The sequence below is a fragment of the Eleutherodactylus coqui genome, chromosome 7, assembly GCF_035609145.1.
Source record: "Eleutherodactylus coqui strain aEleCoq1 chromosome 7, aEleCoq1.hap1, whole genome shotgun sequence".
Taxonomy (NCBI): domain Eukaryota; kingdom Metazoa; phylum Chordata; class Amphibia; order Anura; family Eleutherodactylidae; genus Eleutherodactylus; species Eleutherodactylus coqui.
This window is the reverse complement of record NC_089843.1, coordinates 83213915-83238442: the sequence shown is the minus strand read 5'-3', so window position 1 is coordinate 83238442 and position 24528 is coordinate 83213915. Positions and strand designations below refer to the sequence as shown.

Below are 24528 nucleotides of genomic sequence, written 5' to 3'. Positions count from 1 at the left end.
CTTAAAGGGAACCTATCACCTCCCTATAGAACCATAAGCTGGGTGAGATATTTTTCATACTCATCCACTCTCCCTGGTTCCCGCAGTGCCTGCCGCTGAAGTCGCTGTGCCACACTGAACATCCGACTCTTTTCACAGTGCTGTGCAAGCTTTTTCATAGACTTGTATGGGAAGAGCATGAGTGGCATTGTGTAAAGAGTTGGATATTCAATGTGGCACATTGATTTCGGTGGTGGACATTGTAGGAACCAGGGAGTGGGCCAGTATTAAAAAAGACCTCACAGGGCTTCCTGTCACCTCCCCTAACAGCACCATAACTTAGGTGACAGGTTCCCTTTAAAATTGCTTCACAACCACTCTGTCCTCCTTGGTTGCTGAGACCAGAACATGTAACTACTGTAGCTAATCAGACCTTCTATGAAAGGTCACTACTGATTGTCCTGGTCAGCAGAAACCAGGAAAGACAGAGTAGTTGTGAAGCAATTTTAAGTGGTGGGCCAACCCTTTTAAACCCCATGTTGTACTACCTGGTGAATATTGATTGTTTCTCAGGAATTAAAATAGGAAATAGAGAGATGAGACTGTTGGCTTTCACTGGTGACCTCCTTCTTATGCTCCAACGGTAAAGAAAAGAGAGAGAATTCAAAATAATCTAGAAAAGCTTGAATAGTGGGCGGCGATTAACATAATGGTATTTAACAAGGAGAAATGCAAAGTCCTACATCTGGGCAAGAAAAATGAAAAAAGCACATACAGAACGGGAGGAATTGGGCTAATCAGGACACGTGAAAAAGACTTGGGTATACTAATAGATTATAGACTGAACATGAGTCAATAATATGATGCAGCAGCAAAAAAAAGGCAAACGCAATTCTGGGATGTATTAAGAGAAGCATAGAGTCTACATCACGTGAGGTAATTATCCCCCTCTACTCTTCCTTAGTCAGACCTCATCTGGAATACTGTGTCCAGTTCTGGGCACCCAGATTTAAAAAAGACATAGACAAACTGGAGCAAGTTCAGAGAAGAGTTACCAAGATGGTAAGCAGTCTGCAAATCATGTCCTATGAGGAACTGTTAAAGGATCTGGGAATGTTTAGCTTGCAAAAAAGAAGGCTGAGAGGAGACTTAATAGCTGTCTACAAATATCTGAAGGGCTGTCGCCGTGCAGGGGGATCAGCCCTATTCTCATTTGCACAAGGAAAGACCATAAGCGATGGGATGAAACTGAGCGGTGACACAAATTAGATATTAGAAAAAAGTGAGAGTGATCAATGAGTGGAACAGGTTGCCATGGGAGGTGGTGAGTTCTCATTCAATGGAAGACTTCAAACAAAGGCTGGACAAATAGCTGTCTGGGATGATTTAGTGAATCCTGCAGTGAGCAGGTGGTTGGACCCAAAGACCCTGGGAGGTCCCTTCCAACTCTATTATTCTATGATTCTATGATCTCAGAACCCAGGGTTTCCCTGCTGCTGCTTTTAGAGGAATTGGCGGAAGACTCCTATCTGAATTTATGTTAAATCTCAACAAAACTAAAACCCTCTCACTTAGGGGTTTGAGCAAACCGACATAGAAACCACAGTTTCTCCATCAATGGTGCCCAACCCTTTCTCAAGTCCTTTGGAATCCAAGTGACAAGAGACATGGCCAACCTTTACAGAGAGAATATTAGCCCTTATATAGAAACTTTAGAACACATGCTTATTGAGTAGTAGCATCGCACATTATCATTCCTGGTAAAAGCTAATCTTATTACAATGATAGGTCTCTAGACTGCACTGTATCCTTCAGTTGTTCCCTCTTTATCTCAGACTGAGGGGCATAAAGAAAATGAATTGCCTCTGCAGATGTTTTATTTGGGGGACTAAAATAACATGTATTTCGTTCTATATCTTGCAATAGGCCAAATCAAATGGAGATATTAATGTCCTAGACATTCAAAAATATAATATTCTTGCTCTGGTTATGGTGGCAAGAGATGTTCATGGACAAATCCCCTGGACTAATGTTACTGCCCAGAGACTGGTCTACCCAATTTATTACATACACCTACACTTTGCCTCTCTTCCAAGGATTGCTAGGGCGAACAAATTAAGCTTTCATTCTACATACTCTACCCTTACTAAATAACCCTCAGTTGCAGGATGATCATACTTACTGGACCTTTTATGGACGACATATGGTGGGAATTTGGACATTAATCTATCAATGGGCTGGTGTCCACTACGGAAAATCATGTTCTGACCACATCCAAAGTACAACTTAAATATATATATATATATATATATTATATAATAAAGGAATCTGCATGGGATTATAATCATTTATGAAGTAATCTCCCCCATATCCCCTTTTAACCTGAGGAGGCTGTGGTGCTTTCTCACCTAACATTTGCTTAAAGGGAATCTATTTGTAGGAGCTATCCGAACAGGGTTCTTCACTCTGTTTTTGATGATGCATTAATGTCAGGTTGTTCCACTCTGATCCGAAAAAATTGAAAACTTGAGACTAGCTGCAAACTATGATGCTAGAACTAGAAAAGCCTTTGATGTTATAATAGATCCTGGGAGATTTTAACTATGGATCAAGATCTTCAGGAAATCATTTCTGAAAAACCACAATGTACCTTCCATAAAGGGAAGTCGTTAGGAGACAGATTGGTGCATAGTCAAGCCCCTCGACCAGCTAGTATGTGGTTGGATCAGAAACCCCTGGGCATGTTTAGGTGCAGTAGGTGTATTGCATGTCCTTTTGTAATACAAACGAAATCAATTGTCAATTACTCCACTATCCAGGTTTATTACCACGTTTCCATGAAAATAAGACACTGTCATATTAATTTTTCCCCTGAAAGAGGCAGTGTCTTATTTTCTGGGGGTTTCTTATACTCACCTAGCCGACGGCGTCCAGGTGCCTTGCGCTGGTCTCCGGCACTACGGCAGGCTGCCGTGTCCTCTGAGCTGACAGCATTCTCTTCCTGGTAACTAACGGGACTTTGAATACCCCGTCTCCAGCCAGCAAGTGCTGTGATTAGATCACGAGCGCCGCTGACTCAGCCAATCAGACCCGGCACTCAATGAACCAATCACAGCCATTCAGTTATGTAATTCACTGAATGGCTGTGAATGATTAAGCGACAGTTCTGATTGGCTGAGCCAGTGGCGCTCGTGATCCAATCATAGCACTCGCTTGCTGGAGGCGGGGTATTCAAAGCCCCGTACCAGGAAGAGAATGCTGTCAGCACGGAGGATTACACTGCAGCCTGCCGCAGCACCGGAGACCAGCGTGAGGGACCTTCACTTAAATCTGTTTCCACATGTCTTATGTACTTATAGGTTAGGTAATGATCTTTGGTTGTTTAACATGATTTAGAATCCAACATAGTTTACCAGAGCATGGCTGTTTAGAGCCAACAATCTAAAACACCAAATCTCACTAAACTGCAAGCTATTACAGTCTTCTCTGGACTATCAGACCCCTCCCCCTCATTGACAAATTGGCAAGATAGTCATGCCAACCTTACACCTACTCTTATCCTCAGGGCACTAGCACATTCTTATTTTAGCCTTCCTTCTGCCTGTTTTGTAGAGATGAATTTGTAGATCTGTCATTGTTCCTTCATTACGCCAAAAAAGGAATACCTCATGGGATTCTACAATTCTGCAAGCTGCTGGAGATGTGGTGACCCTTATCTTTATCACTGCCTATGGGACTGTCAATCATTCAGTGGCTCTGGGACCAAATTATTTCCTTCACATCAACACACCTTAACCCTTTCCAATCCACTGTCTGACATCTGAAGACATTATGATTTAAGGCTGTACAGCTCTGATGTTGGAAGACGTCCGTCGGGGTTCTCTTACTGTATATTGCCAGCCTCTCTGCTGTCGGAGCCTATCGAATGTGTCCCCTCATGCAGTACTGGCTTTAGCCAGCAGATAGCGCCATTGTATAACAGCAAAAAAAAAGAGTAAGACCCCCTAGGAAAACCAAAATACAAATTGGATTGGAAAGGGTTAATACCCATGTTCCTGATGATCCATTCACTTCATTGGGAGTGCCAGAAGTAGCCGACAAAACATAGGTGTGGGCAAAGACATGGCCCTTCTATGCAGTAATTGCTTATATAACAGATAGTGTGTTCGATAACGGTATTGTTTTGTAATCAGTACTGCACATTGCACTCAGGGTACTTTTAAACGGAACAACCGTATCGCTCATTGAACGGAGGCGGAGCGCGCCAGGATCTCCATTCACAGTAAACAGGCAGTCATTCACAGATAAAGCACTGCCTGTTTACATGGGTTGACAGTCGCTTGGTTTTTAGGAGAGCTGAAAACAAAGCTACTCTGACAAGTAAGAGATTCCCATTCACTTGTACTGTCAGGTCCCGTGTTTACAGGGGACGACAGTTGACCGTAATCGCTCTTTTGAGTGATTACTTGGGCAACTGTTGACCCATGTACAAGTACCTTTAGCTTGTTAAGGTATATTAGATGACAGGCAACAAAAGGCTCATGAATTACAATTACAATGCACATACTATTTATGATAGGACAGGTCCCCACACTGGCCATAAACATCCATATATGATGGGAATACTCCTCTAATAACCACAGCGCGCACTAAAGGTTGTTTAGTAACCACAGCGCGCACTAAATTGACTGTAATGGAAGCCGTCCGTGCGATTTTCTGCACAAAAAAAAGCGTCTTAACAAATTCTCCTCCGCAGGTGGAAAAATCGCAGTTGAGTTCTACTCGTGGGCAGGAGAAAATCGTTTAACATTGCATGTCTACGGACAGACATTGCTTCGGAATTCACGGCAGGTGTCTGACCACGAATTCCACAGCGATAACCCGTCCGTTGGTATTCGGCCTAAGGCTTTCTTGAATTGGTATTTTCCCCTTTCTTTCTGGTTCAGTTGTGTCATTGTGCTGAGTGCAGGAATCCGAGGCGCTGGACCCCTACTGATCATACGCTGCATATACTAGGAATACATCAAGTTCTGTCCTGGAGTCCCCCTCTAACTTAGTAGTGAAAGAAAAATATAATTTTTAGCTTTTTCTCCGATGATTTTATTCGCCCTGCCGTATTATTGCTCTGACCAGAAGACATACAGTTAGTGCCAAAAACAGAATTGGATCCCTTTCATGGGAGAGCTTTTACTCTATTTGTCTCATACACTGCAAAATAATGAATGCGGTTCATAAAAATTCCTGTTCTACTGGGAGACGGCTAACGTCCACTCGTGAGCACACACATAGCTCCTTGGCAGGCACAGGAAAATGGCTGCCTGGAATCACGTCCAGCGAAGAAGAGCTCAATCATAAACCAGGAAGCATGTATTAGTTACACTCCACGTCTCTGCAGAAGCAGCAGATGCCTTTACTGGAGAGAACAGCAGCATCAAGATATACAGATATACTGCTCTCTCCTGCATACACAGGGACGAAATAAATGCATTTTTAATTTTTTTTTGTACATGCACAAAATAATGCTGACATGTTCCTTTAAAGGCGCTATTCAGGGGCGTAAGTAAAGGCTCAGGGGCCCTGATGCAAAAGGTGAGCTGCCCCCCCCCCTCTATCTGTATCCGTACCCGTACCCATACCTAAACCATGCTGCACAGAGACATAACTTGAAACTTCTGGGTCCCAATGCAAAACCTGTAACGGGGCCCCCAACTATAATGCTTTATTCATAGTACTGGGCTCCCTATATGGAGAAGAGAGGCCTTATGGGCCCCCTAAGGCTCCTGGGCCCGGGTGCAACCGCATCCCCTGCACCCTCTATAGTTACGCCCCTGGCGCTATTCTACATGCAGCCAAGGTGCAAAATAGCAATGCTAAAAATAATTGTATACCACATATAATAATAAATAAAGAATGAATCGGAAAATAGTTCGAAATACTGAAAATTTCTGTAAGGCCTCCTTCACACCGGCGCTTTTTCCTTGATTAACGCAGCGTTTTCAGCGCCACACTAATTGCGGTATAACGCTCCAATTGCTCTCAGGCAGCTGCTCGATCGTGCCGCAATTTTTTAAGCGTAGTCTGTTCTATTTTTTGGCATTTAGCGCACCTTATCAATGATGAGGTATGCCATACCCAGGTGCGGCCGAAAGCATGGTTGCGGCAAAGCACCACGATTGAAATTGCAGCGCTTTGCCGAATGCCTGTGTGAGGGAGGCCAGTCATAAAAATCACAGTGGCATAATAGGACAAAACAAAACCATTGATTTCAATGGTTTCGTTTTCACCATCGGGCTTTATGCGCAGTAATTATACGCACGAGAAAAGATAGGGCTTACCACTTCCTTTTTCAAACTCACACGCAGTAGTGAGGAGTTTGAATAGTCCGGACAACAAGAAACGGTTCATGCGCCGATACGCTCCGTAGAGGTGAGCATATTAGTGCATGCCCCATGTGTTTTTGAACTAAGGCTGGGTTCACATGGGACGGAATTGCCACGGAATTTCCGTGCGGCAATTCCGCCCGCGGACCCTAAACCTGGGATTAGCTAGCCATGTGGACAAGATTTTGCAAAACTATCATCCACACGGGGGGGCCAACTTGTTGTGGCAAAGCCAGGCGGAAACGGACATGCAGCATGGAATTCAATTCTTTTTTTTCTGCTGTGGAATGCCAGTGTCTGAACCACTCTAAAACCTGCGGCAAAATGCCGCTGGTTTTAAAGCTGCAGCTCTCCCGCAGAAATCTCATGGTTTTTCGGTGTGGCCAAGCCGCAAGATTTCTGCAGCAATTCCGTCTCGTATGAATGCAGGCTAAGGTTGCTTTTACATCTACGTTTAAGGGCCTCCGTTTTCCTGCTCTGTTACAGGAAAGGGGAATCTCCTGGCCGATCCAATCGAACCCTAATGACTAGAGTGGGGTCCGTTCAATTTCCGCTCAGCTGGCCATCATTTTACCGGATGACAGAGTGCTGCATGTAGCGCTTTTTCTTCTGGTATTTTATGCCGGATTGGCGCCCGATGTGCCAGCGCAGATGTGAAAGCGGCCTAACAAATTCATTGTTCTTGGTAATCCCATAATTCCTTGCAGTCTAGCTCTTCTCTGTCTGGGTAGAATTGAAAGGAGCATCTCATCTCAAAAACCACTTTGTACATTGAAACCAATATTATAAATGGGAAATGCTAAGAGATTTTGCAGTGGGTCTCAGGAGCCTCAAGGTATAATGTGAAAGTCTGCTCAGCGAGATCTATAGGTGTTAACAGACTTAGCAGACATCCTCCTAACCCCGAATATGATGCTAGAACTAAGGGCTCCTTCGTATGGGCTCTTCTGTGCGCGTGTTTGCGATGCAAACTTTGCATCTGCAGAGAATATAACCCATCGATTTCAATTAGTTCATTTAGTTTTTTTTTTGCGTGTATGAGAGATGCTCTATTTTGTGCTATTTGCGCACCAAGGGTCACCAAGAAGACAAACAAATCTCCATAAAAATCCTTATAGATGGTTTTGATGCAGGTCGGTAGCGGACTTCACCCCCATCCGTTGGAGAGATGGAGTCTGGTACAGGTCCGCATCAAAATCACCAATGGTGCGGCGGTTGATGCAAATATTGATGTGGATGTTGGGGTTTATTTTTCCACGGCTGAAAATCTACACCGAATGTTCTACCTGTTAACCCTTTCCAATCCACTGTCTGATGTCTAAAGACATTCTGATTTGAAGGCTGTACAGCTCCGATATCAGAAGACGTCCGGCAGGGTATTCTTACTGTAGATTACTGGCCACTCTGTTGTCGGGGGGCCTCTCCGGCATGTCACATACCGCAGTACTGGCTCTAGCCAGCAGATGGCGCCATTGTATAATGGCAGAAAGAGAAAGCCCCCTAGGAAACCCTGAATCCAAAATTGGATTGCAAAGGGTTAACACAGCCATACAGGTTTATAGTAAATACAGTAGACCTCTATGGGGGGCATATGGATGTCATTGAAGGGGTCTTAGTCTTATCGTCTATGAGGTGGAGCTGAGAGCTGCACACAGGGGAGAAATATGAAACTGTCTGAAACAAATACTGTCTGTGTGTCCTGCCCATGGCAACCAATCACAGTGCAGCTTTCATTTACTAAGCTGCTGACGTAAGATGAAAGCCGTGCTGTGATTGGTTGCTATGGCAACAAAGGCAGATTTTCTTTCAGACGGCCTTCGTAAGAGTGTGAGGCTGGGATTGGAGACGACTACTTTTCCGTGGCCCACCCTGTATATCCCTTATGTTGTACTGACTGATCATCTGATCAGCAGGCCAACCACCATTTGTCTATCTGACACAATCGCACTAAGGCCGCTCTCACATGGGCCTTTCTATCTTACAGCATTTAGCAGTTCTCTCTTACAGCCCGCTAAAAACGCTGCACTAAGCCTCCATTCATTTCAATAGGGCCTCTCAGATGAGCGCTTTAGCGCAGCGTTTTTAGCACACGCTAAATCAAAACACTGTATATTCTGTTTTACAGCGGTGCAGGCTGAACAGATCTGTCTTATGGAGGAAGCAAATTGCGCCAAATTGACTTGAATGGTTTCTTTTTGGTTTCCGTTCAGCTGTCCAGCATTTTACCATGAAGGACTTTTTTTCCTGCATTTTGTGCCGGATCTGCGAACACAGCCTAAAGATTCTTTTAGACGAGCCGATTATGGTGCGAGCGAGCGACGTCTTCGCTAGCTAGTTCGCTTGGGCATCGTTGGCTCGTTCACATGAGAATCGTTCAGTCATTCACTTTATAAGGCCTCGTTCACGTTGTTTAGCGCATGAGAGGCGTGTGAAAAGATCACGTCTATTAGAACCAATGGTTTCCTTTAGAACCATTCACTTGAAGGAATTTTCGTCGCGCTAAATCCTCGCATCCAACAAAGATAGGACATGCGTGTGCAAAGCTCGCCTCTAAAGTCCGTGCTGCGGGAAAAGAAAGGACCTAACTAGAGATGAGCGAGCATACTCGATAAGGCAAACTACTCGAGCGAGTAGTGCCTTATGCGAGTACCTGCCCGCTCGTCTCTAAAGAGTCGGCTGCACGGGTGACAGGCGAGTTGTGGAGGTGATCAGGGGGGAGTCGGGAGGAGAGATCTCCCCTCCGTTCCTCCCCGCTCTCCCCCGACGCTCCCCGCCCCCTGATGGCAGCCGAATCTTTAGAGACGAGCAGGCAGGTACTCGCATAAGGCACTACTCGCTCGAGTAGTTTGCCTTATCGAGTATGCTCGCTCATCTCTAGACCTAACCCATCTTTGGTGCGAGCTGCGCAGGAGTCTCCATAGACTCCTATGGGAGCTGGATAACACGTAACACGCAGCTCCCGATTGTGCGCACGGGAAATTTCACTGCTAATTAAGCTCGAGACTTAATAGCTGGAAATCACCCGTTCACGCTATTTTTAGTGCAGTATAGCCACGATCTTTTCACACGCCTATACTAAAGTAAAACCGCGCTCGTGTGAACGAGGCCTCAGTGACTAAGAGGGACTGAATGCGCACTGTTTAAACCGAACGAGAAGTGAACGAGCAAACAATGGTTTTTATGCCTGCATAAACTGAACAACAAAAGAATAGCGAACAATTACCATTAGTCGTTGGCTTGCATTTATACCGAACGATTATCGTTCATTTTCGCTCGTTTGAACGATTACCAGCCAACAGACGCGACCAGCCAGCGTCGACACTCACCGCACATGTAGATTACAATGTAAAAGCATGACGCTTCAGACTAATCATACCCCTGCTATACCAAAATCATTACATTGTGTTGAGTATGTAGCATAATTATATGAGAAATCGATTAAGACCATCATCGTCATCATCATCTGTCCAGCGGCATTTCCTGACAACGATGACTCATCACATTCAACAGATGTAGCAGAGCTCAGTCCGTCTTCATCATGTTAAGCTATTTATCTTTTTACATAGGACTGCTGGCAAACCTGCATTACCTAAATTCAGCTCTGTCACATCTGTAGCTGGACTGTACCTTTAAATGGATGATGGGCGATGAGACAACTGGGTGACATCACCAGGTTTATAAATAAAGGAAGCTGCCTGGCCAGTACTGCATTCCAACCGCAATGTCCCGGCGACTATATATTATTAATATCGTTATTATGATGCAGCAGAGACACATATAAGCCAGGATGGATACAATATTAAAGGGCCACAAAGCCGAACGCAGCTTATAAAAATGCAGCGTTATAACACGAGATGCTAATAGCAGTCACACGTATTCCTGGAGGGATGTGAGATAAAGTAGTGAACATGAGGGGGGCAGGGATTTGGGGGGGGGGGTTGGACTTCCTTTCACTAATCCCTTTGAAGAAGTCCATAATCTTAAATGGCAGATAACATGGAATGACAATAATATTATATATATATACACATATACACACACACATTGAAGAGGGAGAAGGAATATACAGCACTGTATACATCTATAGGAGGTTAGAAAAAAATATAGCACTATAATATGGGGTCACTGGTGCAAAAATCTACAACTTTTTTCCCTTAAAAGAAAAAAACAAAAACAAAAAAAAAAACACATGAAATTCAGGTATAGGATGTAAAAAAATGAAATATTGGGACTGTAGATTTCTGAAATATCATTATATTAATTATGTAGCCAGCTAACAATAGAGAAATGTAACATATGTCCTCCCATAATTCTATGCACTGCAGCACTCGCCGATCTGGGCGACTTAGGGAACTTTCACACCAGCGGAATATTTCCGCAATACCCACCTAAAGACGCAGCTGCGAATTTCCGCTTTATAATCGTGAAGCGGACTTTGGTGCAGAATTTTGGGGTATATTTAGGTGTATATTGAGATAATAGTTTGCACATGTGAAAGATCCATCCAAACATGAATAGAACGCCAGAACTAGTGAACAATGACACTCCAGCATAGAAGAAAGATTTGGGGGATGGAACATTCAGGGTCCGTGGAAAGCTGGGAATCAACTCTATGGACAATGGTAGCTACTAGAAAAATAAGCCTGATGGTCATAATTCCAAAAATACTAAAGGCATCGGTTATATGAGGGTCATATAGCGACATCCGATTTATCCAAATCATGTGTTATAAAATATGTCTGTATACAACAATAAGATACAAGCAATAGAGGTGGAGTCTAAAAAAAAAGCCCTAATATCAATAATGGAGCAAAGCCGCCAAATACCCATTGTCTACCAGAACCATGGATGAAATGCGCCTGGTGGTGCCCATCTTTTGTGTAATGCCCCCCTCTTGTACGTACCTTGTCTGGGGGTGGGAACTGCAGCTGATTGACATCCAGAGGGGTCATCAATGGGATGGTGTCAAATCCATCTTCACAGATAGGAGGCTTTGTCCCCTTCTCACTAAAATTATTGCCCAGCTTCACCATTCTGTTGAAGTACTCGGCGCCCCTGCGAAGCAAATCAAAGCATCAAAGTCTCAGCAAAGGCAACTCCACCTTCTGCTGCCACCAGGGACAGGGACAATGAATTACAGTAATGAGGAGCCCCCAGATGCTGAACAAAAGCAGTAACTCAAAAGAAGAAGAAGGGGAGGAGGGGGGCTGCTTACACATATTCTAGTAGGATAATTCTACTTCTTCTTGGCTGCTGCGTAAGACGCCAGCCCTCCCTGACCATTACCCCCATCAGGAAATAATGCAGATTGTTACTGTTTAATAATGCAAAGCCTTTTTATCATCAGGACAGATTGCAACTGATGGCCTCCTGCATGACATAAGACATTTCCCATTGACTGCATGGATGAGCAAGATGCTTTACTCACCACGGGAGGAGGAGATGCAATACCTGCTGGTCACCTTCTTCTTCTGTAGGGTAGCACTGGCTGTAGGGGGCTCCTCTAGGCTTACCGAGGGTCTTTGTATGGCCAGCTGCAGATGAGCGCAGGAACTGGAGACAGGGTGCTACTGGGCTTGACACTTACTGATAGCTAGATTTGTATGGACCCATGGGTTTGCAGCTTAGAGGCTGCTGCTGAATCCAACACAAAGAAGCCCCCTGGAGGCCATCATCAACTCCTCCTCCTGTCCCTCCCTTGTAACTGGTGCAAACCATCATCCCATCCCCAGCACATGCACCTTCTACCCAGGTTGTGTCTGAGCCCAGGGCTTTAATAGAGTGTGATTGTGGAATAATCAGTCGCAGTTAACCCTATCAGAGCTGTGGGGTCAGGGAGAATGGTTGTCTTGCTAGCTGCAGAAATCAAGAAGTCACTGTTAGGTGTAGTGGAGGGAATAAAAATGCCATGCCGATTTTTGTGTGATCAGAGACGTAATGATTTTTTTTTTTTGCCAAAACAATAAATAATCCAATGACCCAAATTTGGGGAAAATAATTAGTGCAGGTTTCATCATTTGCTGTTACTGAATTTTTCGTTTAGCAGTGTAGCCAATTTTAGGGAGGCTTCGCCTCAGCTCAACGTATTTGCGCAGTCAATGATTAGATATGAGCGAGCGTACTCGGTTCGGGTGTTTTTGCACTCGAGCACTGCTTTTTCCGAGTAACTGACTACTCGGACGAAAAGATTCGGGGGGCGGCGTGGTGGAGCGGGGGGTAGCAGTGGGGAACAGGGGGGAGCTCTCTCTGCTGTCTGACTCCGAAAATGAAAGTAAAGTCGTGGAAAAAAGCAGTGATAGAAATAGCTGCGTTTTGCCGACCACATGTGTGAGGGTGGCCTGATTCTCATTAATATCTCAATACGCAATTTCATTGCTTATGTGTGGTGTTTATACGTAGCGCTGCTAAGGGCTTAATCACACAAGCGCGCAAATTATGCACATACATTGGGCAGAGAATAGAACGCAGTGTTTTCAATGGGTTCTTTAACACTTTCGCTTTTGCAAAAGAAAAAACGTGACATGCTTTATTTTTGTGGGCATTTGCGCACCTAAGGCACCATAGGACTCCTCAGTAGGCTTTAGGCCGGCTTACACGAGCACATGCATAAAACGCTGTGTGTGTACAGCGCAGCGGTTTACCTCTGTGGGAGCCGGCAGTGAGCAAACTATTGCTGCCTAGGGCAGCTGCACATGACAGAGTAAATCTACCCGCTCTGATGCTTAGGGCTCCTTCACACAAGCGGAGGCGCAGATATACTCGTGATAGCATGACTTTTTGCGCTGTGAAGGTTGCGCTATCATACGCGTATCTGTACTGTTTACTGTATTTTCTGTGCTGCAGGGGACGGGACACATCGGCACGGGATACACCCGTGCCATGATTGAAAAGGCTAATTAGTGTTATGTGTTATCGATTTCCCCACAAAATTGCGCCGTTCATTATGCAATTTTGTGGGGTTCGAGTGTGCATGTTCGCACGCACATACAACCCAGTGTTTTCAATGTGTTCCTCCACACTTTCGCTTTCGAAAAAGAAAAAATGTGACATGCTTTATTTTTGTGCAAAGGTCCCGAATTTCCAGCCAACATAAAAACGCGGCTAAATAGCCACGTAACAACACTTGTGTGAATAAGGCCTCTTTAACACACGCCACAGCGATATTCGCACTACAAAATTTCTGTGATATCGCAGCTTTGTACACGCGGTTTTGTACAGTTAGCGATTAGAGATGAGCTAGCGTACTCAGAAAAGCACTACTCGCTCGAGTAATTTGCTTTATCCGAGTATCGCTGTGCTCGTCCCTGAAGATTCGGGTGCCGGCACGGAGCGGGGAGCTGCAGGGGAGAGCGGGGAGGAACGGAGGTAAGATCTTTCTCTCCCTCTCTCCCGCCCGCTCTCCCCTGCTCCCCGCTGCGACTCACCTGTCAGCCGCAGCGGCACCCGAATCTTCAGACCCGAGCTCAGCGATACTCGGATAAAGCACATTACTCGAGCGAGTAATTTGTGAAAAAATTTCGCATTTTGACGCTGATAAATGCAATTTCCTTGAGCGCTTTCATTACGAGAAAGTTAATAGGACTTTAGCATTAGACAAAAACATAGCTAATGTGAAAGAGCCAATTGGAAACCATGAGCTTCACATACATGCGTATCGCGCAATTTTGTAGCCCGTGTGAAACAGGCCTAGATTATTATGGATACTGTTGGTATAAGAGTACATTTCTGTCTGTGCATCTAGATGTATTCATCTATGAATGGCACTGAGATGACGACTGATAATGACATCAGTCAGCCACCCTCCATCCTGCATAATCCTGAGCTCACATGGGTGACTATTGTTGTAGCAGCAATGCACAGCAACAAATCCCACATGTACCAACACACTGATCCTATGTGCCTTCATAAACGTGAGCGGTAACGGCTACATGTCATGCAATGCTGTGCAATGGCTGTGGAAGCACAACACTGCAGCCCATAGGAAACAATTGTGTCACACACAGGTCTAGCATTGCAACTGTAAGAGGGGTGCCATTCTGCCCTTCCAATCGGCATCTGTTTTGTTTGTTTAACCCCTTTGTGATCAAGCCTGTTTGTGTCTTAATGAACAACTATATATAGATAGCTGTGCCAGCAGCACTCACCAGAGGCCTAATACAGTGGCGGAGCGCTCTTATGCACGCCAGACTCAGTTTCACGTATTCAAGAGAAAGAGGGGTCTGACATCATCCAAGACATTTCGACTTCTCACACATGAGTCTTTGTCAACTAATGACAACATTAGCTTGACAAAGACTCCTGTGTGAGGAGTCGAAACGTCACGCTATTCAAATTGGTTTATGCTAGAATAATGAGTTTGTCATTTGACTCTTTTACACCTTGGATGATGTCAGACACCTCTTTCCCTTTATGACCAACTATTGTATTTTGATTGCTTTTTATTCCATTTTTTCTAGAGGCAAGATCAACAAAATCTGCAACGCTCTCTCTCTCTCTCTCTTTGCATTCAAAGGTTACTCAGTAAGAATTCCCACAGTCCTAGTTATCTGAGGGTTGATTCCTTGAAGATTACTATGCATTTTATGAAGTTATTTTAGAAGTGGGCCTCTTTCACTTTCCCTCATTTTACTTTTGGCAGGGGCTTGTGCAACTCACTGTTCTGTAGATGAGTTCCAATTTCTCTCCTCCACACTGCGCTTGATTTGGAAAGCTTGTAAAGGCTTGCTTCCGACTCCAGACAACATTAAACCTCCCCACTCTAAGGGGCACCTCCTCTCACGTACTCCTCCAATGACAACCTCCTCACTACTCCCTCTAACTTCTTCTTCACTTCCTGTCTTCCCTCTCGCACTTTCTCCAAAACTCCATCCAACATCCTGCCTCGTCCTGCAGACTTTCCCGCTCTCGGCTCTGACCCTTCCCCCTCTACCAATCAGGGATAGAATAACAAGCCACCAGCTGTTGCCAAGTAGTTAGCTTAAGCTTGTGAAAAAAAGGGGAAAGATAGGGTCTTTCCAACGTAAGGCACCATCTTTGTCTATTAGGAACACATAGCTAGGTGTTACAAGACTGATGATTGTGTGGCTACCCTGGAGGACCTCCCGGGCCACTACAGTTCTCCCTTATTTAAAACACAGCCGTCCCCAGCATGTACTGAAATCCGAGGGACGGAGAAGTGTACCTACTGAGTATAGTGAAAGCACAGTATTTTAGGAATTAGAGAACATGCAAGTATTTTTAGGGAATATGTTGGGCTAAGACGGAATCTTAGGTCCCAGCTATCAATGGGGTCCTTACATTATTCTTCTCCCCACATTCAGAGAGTTTTTGCATAATACATATTAATGCAGTAAATTACACTTGTAAAGCATATACTGTACAGTAGGCAACCTGTAAGGGAAGGAATTTACGGGTTACGCAATAGTCACTCACCATTACTTCAAAGTCCTGTTAAAGAGTCCATATGTATGTAGTAACCTGGAAATGAAACCTGCAATATGACAGTAGTTTACAACAGCAGGTGGTCTATTCTCTACATTCAGGTCCATTGTTCTGCCATGGGGCTGCTGCAGGCTTTCTGTTTAATACAATGTAATCAGCAGCCCCTGTGGGGAATTCAGCACCATGGACAGCAAACACAGCATCCAGTCTGTGTTATCTTCTCTGTAGCTGAACAATGGATTATATGCACAGCTAAAAATCATCATTCAGCTGAAGAGTAAAAGATGGGAGCATTTACAGACAACGATTATCGCTCAAATAATGGCTTTTGAGCGCTAATCATTGCATGTAAATGGGCCTTTACTTTTGTGTCACCGCATTCTAAGAGCAATAGCATTTTTATTTTTTCTTCAACAGAGCTCTGTGAAGGCTTAATTTTGCAGAATGAACTCTGGTCTTCATTTATCCAATTTTTGGGAACATACAGGATTTTAATTGCTTCCATTCCATTTTTTTCTAAAGGCAAGATTAACAAAATCTGCAATTCTGGCATGTTTTTTATTTTTAACAATGTTTACCATGCAGTATGAATGATATGTTAATGTAATTCTGCAGGCCAGTACATTTATGTCAATACCAAATTTATAAAGTTTTTTGGGGGTTTTTTTGCAACTTTTTCACACTTTTAAAAAAATTATATTTTTTTGTGTATCGCTGCATTCGAAGACCCCTAATAGTTTTCTTTTTTGTCAATGGTGCTGTGTAAGAAGTTTTTTTTGCAGGATGAGTTGTACTTTTTATTGGTACAATTTGCTGATCCATGCAACGTTTTGATCACTTTCTACTCCATTTTTTGTAAAGTGAGAAAGGCAAAATTAACTATTTTCGACATGTTTTTTTTTCTCATGACATACACCGTGTCGGTTAACTAACATACTTACTTCGTTATGAACGCAGCAATACCAAATCTAATCTATATATATAAAATTGAATGTATGTCTGTGTGCGTGTCTGTTTGTCCTTTATGCGCTACTACACCATTCATCCGATCGCCATGAAATTTTGGGAAGTTGTTGAGTACACTCCTGGGAAGATTATAGGCATAGTACAACTATCCTACGATAAATGGCGCGCGTGCGAGCGTCATCGACAGTTACGCCCCCCCCCCACGTAGATCGTTCGATTTCCATCATTGCCACTAATTCTCTCACTTCCCGATGTTGTAGAAACATGAAATTTGGCACGAGCATTGACTATGTCATAAATAGGAAAAGTTAATGGGTCCCAACTCGATTATTCAATTTTAAGCGCCAAAGAATTAGCGTCCAAATTTTACGTACGGAATCTAATTTTCTCGCTTCCCAATGTCATAGAAACTTGAAATTTGGCACGAGCATTGATTATGTCATAAATAGGAAAAGTTAATGGGTCCCAACTCGATTATTCAATCTTAAGCGGCAAAGAATTAGCGTCCAAATTTTACGTACGGAATCTAATTTTCTCGCTTCCCAAAGTCATAGAAACTTGAAATTTGGCACGAGCATTAATTATGTCATAAATAGGAAAATCGAATGGGTCCCAATTCAATTATTCAATTTTAAGCGCAAAAGAATTAGCGTCCAAATTTTACGTACGGAATCTAATTTTCACACTTCCCAATGTCATAGAAACTTGAAATTTGGCACGAGCATTGATTATGTCATAAATAGGAAAAGTGAATGGGTCCCAACTCAATAATTCAATTCTAAGCGCAAAAGAATTAGCATCCAAAATGTACGTACGGAATCTAATTCTCTTACTTCCTGATGTCATCTATGTATATAAAAATGAATGTCTGTCTGTCTGTCCTTTATGCATTACTATACTATTCATCCAATCGTAATGAAACTTTGGGAAGTTGCTGAGTTCACTCCTGGGAAGATTACTGGCATAGTACAACTATCCTACGATAGGTGGCGCACGTGCGAGCATCATCGACAGTTATGGCCCCCAGACAAAGATCATTTGATATCCATTGCAAGCACGAAAGCAAAAGGCATTACGAGCAACGGGATGCGTGTTCAACTACAAGATGATGCATCCGCCGAACGTTTCGCAAGATAATTGCTGGATATTGAGAATGCTGAGGTAAAATGAATGCTGTGCTGTGATTGGTTGCTATTTTTTATACTGCTGAGGTAGCATGAAAGCTGTGCTGTGATTGGTTGTTATATATTATACTGCTGAGGCAACATGAAAGCTGTGCTGCGATTCGTTGTTATATATAATACCGCAGAGGTAACATGAAAGCTGTGCTGTGATTGGTTGTTATTTTTTATATTGCTGAGGCAGAATAAAAGTTGCGCTGTGATTGGTTATTATTTCTCTTTCTGCTGAGGTAACATGAAAGCTGCGCTGTGATTGGTTGTTATATATTATACTGCTGAGGTAATATGAAAGCTGCGCTGTGATTGGGTGTTATATATTATAAAGCTGAGGTAACATGTAAGCTGCGCTGCGATTGGTTGTTATTTATTATACCACTGAGGTAACATGAAAGCTACGCTGTCATTCGTTGTTATCTAGATATATAAAAACGAACGTATGTATGTATGTATGTATGTATGTCTGTCTTTGCAGCAACGCGCGACGGGTAAGCTAGTTAAAAATAAAAATCTTGGTAAAAGGGGAAAGGTGGGGTTTTGACGTTTTGAATTTTTATTAATTTTTAAATAAATTTTTTCACTTTTTTTGTCCCACTAGGGAACTTGAATATCACCATATTTTATGATTCTTCTAATATAATACTATCTTTCAGTATAGCAGTGTATTATAATTTCTATGATGCTCAGCCAGAGGCTGAGCCTCATAGGCCACCGTATCTGGCAAACCCAGAGGCCATATTCAAGCCTCCGTGTGCCAGAGCAACCCATCGGGACCCCATGATGAGCGAGAGAGGGAGCCCCCTCACTCTGTCAACATTTTATATTTCCGCTCTCTTCGACTACGACATTCATATGTTCCAATTGGCCATATGAACAGCGGATGCCATCTTGGCACAACCCCTTTAAAATTTAGTGGTTTCTAAATATAACCACAATAGATATAACGGCGTTCCATAAAAACAAAGTAATATGAATAAAACATCTAAAAAACCTCTAAAAGAATAAAACAAGCATTGCCCTCTTGTCTACTCAATATAAACAGATACACAAATATATCTCAAATTGCGTCTAATTGTCAAGACTCTATATGCATATTTCTGCCATTTGGTGTTTGAAATCCCGATCTGTGAATATTAAGTCGTCATGCAATTTCCGTCTGGTTGCCACAGGGTGTTAATGTAATAAAAGTAATTCGAGTGAGAGAGAATTTTCTTGCCTGTGTAGTTTTGTTGAATTTTGCATGGAACCATTCCATTTGAAAAACCAGTTTAATTTACCCGAACGAAGAGTGATCGATGAGGCTGTACGTAACATCCATTGATGTAATATTGTCTTTTTTTTTGTTTGCTCCCGCTGAGAAGATCAGTAAAAAGGAGTTTTGACTCTTGAGAACAGAATGAACATCTGTCTGTATGTGAATAGAATACCAGACAGGGCCCATTGAACAGTAAATTGAAACCTGATACCCAATTTCTTGTAGAAATAACCATTTACCTTTCTCCAAAAATTCTTGATTATATTACAGCCACAGAAACAATGAACCAAAACTATTCCATGAACCCCACGTCTCGGAAACTTTGAAGAACTCACTATTTCCATCAACCTTTGCATCTTAGGCGATAGATAACTCCTATGTAGCAATTTAATTTCATTTTTAATCTACATGGCCATTAAGAGTGCTCATCATTTTTCCACGAGTAGTGAGAATATCTTTTATCTCACCTAAGATATCGTAAGGCTTACATACATTGTCAGCTCACCACAATCACAAAGGGTGTGTTCACACACAGCTGAAGATTGTGCAGCTAAATCCACAACATATCCACATCAAATAACATGTCAAAATCTGCATCATGGGTGTGGATTTTGACTCGTATATACTTGTGTGTTCTCACTGCTGATTTGAACCTGCAATGCCACTCCTCTCACTCATACTGAGCCCTCACTGGAGCACACATACTTCAACCCCCGCTACTACTACAAAGCATAGCAGCTGCTGGTCAGGTGATGCGCCTGACCGAGCGGGGTGTCCCAATGTGGGGGAGACCACGGGTAAACATGATGGATGTCATGGGTGGCCCTGCGATCTCTCCCTGTAACGATGGCAGAAGGCCTAGCTCGGTTGCGCACAGTGGCAAAAGGGTTATTACGGTTAGCAATTAGCAACGGTAGTTTGTCACATGACACCAGTACCTCTTCCTTAATGGACTCAAGGGGTTAATGAAGAAATAATAAACATGAGTCCTGGTAGCTTTGATTTGCAAACTGGAGGCACTCGGTTTACTTCAGCTTTTGCAACATTTGAGAAAAACAACAGGTACAGTAATGGCAGAGGTATCACTTTGCATTAGACAATAACGATGTTCCAAGTTCCAGCTTAGTACAATACAACAAACTTCAACGCTCTCTGTCTCTCTGCATTCAAAGGTTACTCAGTAAGAATTCCCACAGTGCTCATTATCTGGCGGTTGATGCGTTGAAGATTACTATGTAGTTTATTTTAGTTATTTTAGTAGTGGGCCTCTCATCCTGCCTCGCCCTGCTCACTTTCTCGCTCCTGGCTCTTACCCTCCCCCCCTCTACCAATCAGATATAGAATGACAAGCAGCCAATCAGCAGCCAGCTGTTGCCAAGTAGTTAGCCTAAGCTTGTGAAGAAAAGGGGAAAGATAGGGTCTTTCCAATGTAAGGCACCCTCTTTGTCTATTAGGAGCACATAGCTACGTGTTACAGGACTGGTAATTGTGTGGCTACCCTGGAAGAACTCCTGGGCCACTACACTGGCGGCAGGGGCTCTTTGAAGGGTGAAAACCAAGATTCCCCAGGTGCTTTCTCCCCAGATATCCATAGATCAAACTGGTATGTGGCAAGGGGTATCCACATCCACCTACCTGACATAGTTTTTATTTCTTCTTCAGAGACTATCCATTTTTCCATCCCTGTCCCCCTCACCCAATTGCCTATCATGCTCTGGAGGTCTCCTCTGCTCCTTTCAGCCACTTCCCTACAGTGTAGCCCCTTTATCAGCCACCATTTTGATACTGAAAAGTTTTGTTTTCACTTTCATTTACAGTCAGGAAGATGAGCTGTGATCTCCTCTATCATAGCTGTGACAGGAGCTGTGTGATTATCATCATTAAAGGCTGATTATGACGCAACGATTTTCGCACAAAAATCGCTCAAAGCCATCTTTTGAGTGATAATCGTTGTGTCTAACTGCACTGACATCGTGCAGTTTTTGTTAAGGAATCGCTGATCGTTCTCTTTCAGTATGCTGAAAGAGAACGATCAGCCTTATCAGAAATTCACAGCAGGATACAGCTGATACTTTTGTTTCAGCTGTATCCTGCTCCCTGAACACAGGCGGGGTATGAAGAACACAGCGGTCCAGCTGTGCTCTACCTACCCTCTCGGAGTGCTCAGCTGTATTACAGCTGAACGCATCATGAACAGCCGGGGTATGAAGAACACAGCAGTCCAGCTGTGTTCTACGTACCCTGCTCGGAGCACTCAGCTGTATACCAGCTGGGCGCTTTCGAACAGAGAACAGCTGGATGCAGAAGACAAGCAGCTGCGCTTGTCTTCTGCATACCCCGCTCGGAGCGCAAGGTGATCACTCAATGTTTAAGCGATCATCTTGCGCTGTAAAGGCATATAACGATTATCACTGAAAATACATCTTTTGAGTGATAATCGTTGTGTCTAAACCAGGCTTAACTGTGACAGGTCTGACCTCTGGGAGCCTCCTCACTATATCACCTGATTACATGCCATAATTTCTATTGATCGTAGCATGTAAAGTGTTAAATTGCCTAGGTCTGGAGTTTTCTCCTTTCTTGGCCAATAAAGCAGCAATGTGGCTATCGGGTTAAACCTACAATGGTCTAAAAAGGTTTATGTGCAGGTAAATGCCCAGTAGTGATGTATGTAAAAAGGTGGATTGGAGATCACTAAGGGCTTAATATTAGGTTTAAGGAAGGTAAGACATAGAACATCAGTTTTTAAACTGGAGTTGTGAGAACATCATATATCTTTTAATTTGCCCTTCAGATAATTGGTATATTGTGGAACCACAGCAGATTATGTGAAACAATTAACTATTACTTGAACCTAAGTTCGGGCTATATTAATCTCAGTGTTTCTGGACATTTTTCCAAATACAATCAATGTAATGCTTCCCTCTTAAGAATAGGAGCTATTCATATTGAACAAGAAGAGCACATACAGCCATAATAATATGGAGTATGCAATCATTTAATATTATATATATATATATATATATATATACACACATATATATATATATACACACATATATATATATATATATATATACATACACACACACACTATATATATATATATATATATATATATATATATATATATATATATATATATATATATATATATATATATATAGTAAAGGTCCTCACTCACTCACTGACTCGCCACTAATTCTCTAACTTCCCGATGTTGTAGAAATACGAAATTTGCCACAAGCATTCTTTAGGTCCTATATAGGAGGAGTAAAGGGGTCACAACTCGATTATTCAATGCTAATTGCAAAAGTAAGTGCACCCCTCTGTAATGTAACTTCCCGGTGTTGTACAAGCATGAAATTTGGCACGAGCATTCTTTAGGTCATAAATACAAAGGGTAAACGGGTCACAGCTTGATTATTCAATGCCAATTGCAAAAGTAAGTGCACCCCTATGTAATGTAACTTCCCAGGGTCGAACAAGCATGAAATTCGGCTTAAGCATTCTTTAGGTCCTAAATAGGAAAAGTAAAGGGGTCACAACTCGATTATTCAATGCTAATTGCAAAATTAAGTGCACCCCTATGTAATGTAACTTCCCAGTGTCGCACAAGCGTGAAATTTGGTGCAAGCATTCTATAGGTCCCAAGTGATGAGAGTGGGAGGGGTGGCAAATTCTGCAGCGGGATATTGGTACATGCAGCCTGAGGAAAATTTCCGCTCCTCTGGCTCTCTTTTTTTGGACACGGGATGCACGCTAACTCACTGGAAACAGTATTGATGCTTGGCAAGATCAGTGGGAAGAGAAGATCAGGACAACAAAGAACAAGATGGCTAGATACAATCAAGGCCACCATGAACATGTCAATCGTGGAATTGTAAGGCTGGGTTCCCACACGGTGTATTCCCGGGCGGAAATCTCGCTGCTTGGCTGCAGCGAAGAACCGCATGTTTTGGTGCGGCTTGGCCACACACCTTTCCATTGCGACCGGCGCTCCCATAGAGGAGAGCGCGGCCGCAACGGAAAAAGAAAAGAATGGACATGCTGCGGCTGACGATTCCGCACCGCAACGCCGGCTTTGCCACGACGGATTTGCTGTCCCGTGTGGACGAGATTTCTGAGAAATCTCATCCACATGGTTGGCTAATATTGGGATTAGCGGCCGAAGGCGGATCTGCCGAGGCAAAATTCTGGACGGAGCCTAAGAAGCGGTAAAAGACAGGAATTCGTGGAGAACATTGATCCATGGAGTGACTGAAGGTCGGATGTAACTGAACGGATAATCATCATCGTGTGTATACATATTTTATTCCTCGTTTCCTCTAAAGTAACCTTGACTTCATAAACTTTTCTGTGCAAACACCACAAACACCTGTATCAAATTAACTTGGGCAAAGATGGGTAGATCACCTGGTATATATTATATAAAATCATTGTTTCCATATCCATGGTCTATGAGTGATAATTATCTATTTAAGTGGGCTTTCTGGGATTGTTTTGAGTATTTGGCAATCTTTCGAACATTAGTTAAAGTGTACCTAACTTTTCAGAATAAGCTGCCATGTGTGTACAGCAGGAATAAAGTGACTTGTATCCTGTATTTTTCCCCTTTTCCCCTCTGCAGGATGTACATCTGATTCTCAATCTTCTCAGGACTGGGAGGAGAAGCCTTGGCTAGCTGCTGTACTGTGTTCTACAGACTGTACACATGGAACTGCATAAGCAGCTCTCTAAATGCTTGTAACACACACAGATATAAAATGTTGTAATACACCGTAGAGCATGCCTGAGCAATAGTGATGTGATTTCTGTAACTAAAACCCAGTATACAGTAACTGTTAGCTTGCAGGCAGTGTCTGTGTGAGTTTCTCCTTTCCTTTTCCCCCTCCCCTCTGTCTGCATACATTTCAATGAGCATGATAACTCACCCCCTCTATTAATTTTTGCCCAAAAAGAGGCACTAGGTCTTATTATTGGGGGATGTCTTATACTTTTCTAGCGGACTCGATCCGGGTCTTCCCGTTGCTCTCTAGAGCTCCAACGTGCATGCTTCAGTCCTCGGCCACTGACAGAAGATCACTTCTTGGTTATGGGATTCATAAATTCTGCCTCCAGGAAGTGATGGCTCTGATTGGTTGAGCAGTGCTCGAGAACCAATCAATGCAACGCTGGATGAACCAATGCGATGGTCGTGATTGGTTCATCGAGCGCTGCATTGATTAGCTGAACAAAGCTTGAGAACCTATCACAGCCATCGCGTTGTGGTGGTGGGGTTTATAACTTGGCCAATCAATGCCACCACTCAGCCAATTCATAAATCCCG

At 43.2% G+C, this 24528-nt stretch overlaps 1 protein-coding gene across 2 annotated transcripts in view; it reads right to left on the bottom strand.

The window, feature by feature from the left end:
• Positions 1-11980, bottom strand: part of NSG1 (neuronal vesicle trafficking associated 1) — a 67572-nt gene extending 55592 nt beyond the window's left edge. The window contains exons 1-2 of one of the 2 annotated variants that reach the window (XM_066573289.1): positions 11788-11980; positions 11264-11414 (exon numbers count right to left, since the gene is read on the bottom strand). In XM_066573289.1, coding sequence (XP_066429386.1) covers positions 11264-11392 — 129 coding nt within the window. In that variant the 5' untranslated portion in view covers positions 11393-11414; positions 11788-11980. The remainder of the gene's footprint in view (positions 1-11263; positions 11415-11787) is intronic. The other variant, XM_066573290.1, reaches the window with a different exon arrangement.
• Positions 11981-24528: the final 12548 nt, after the last annotated feature.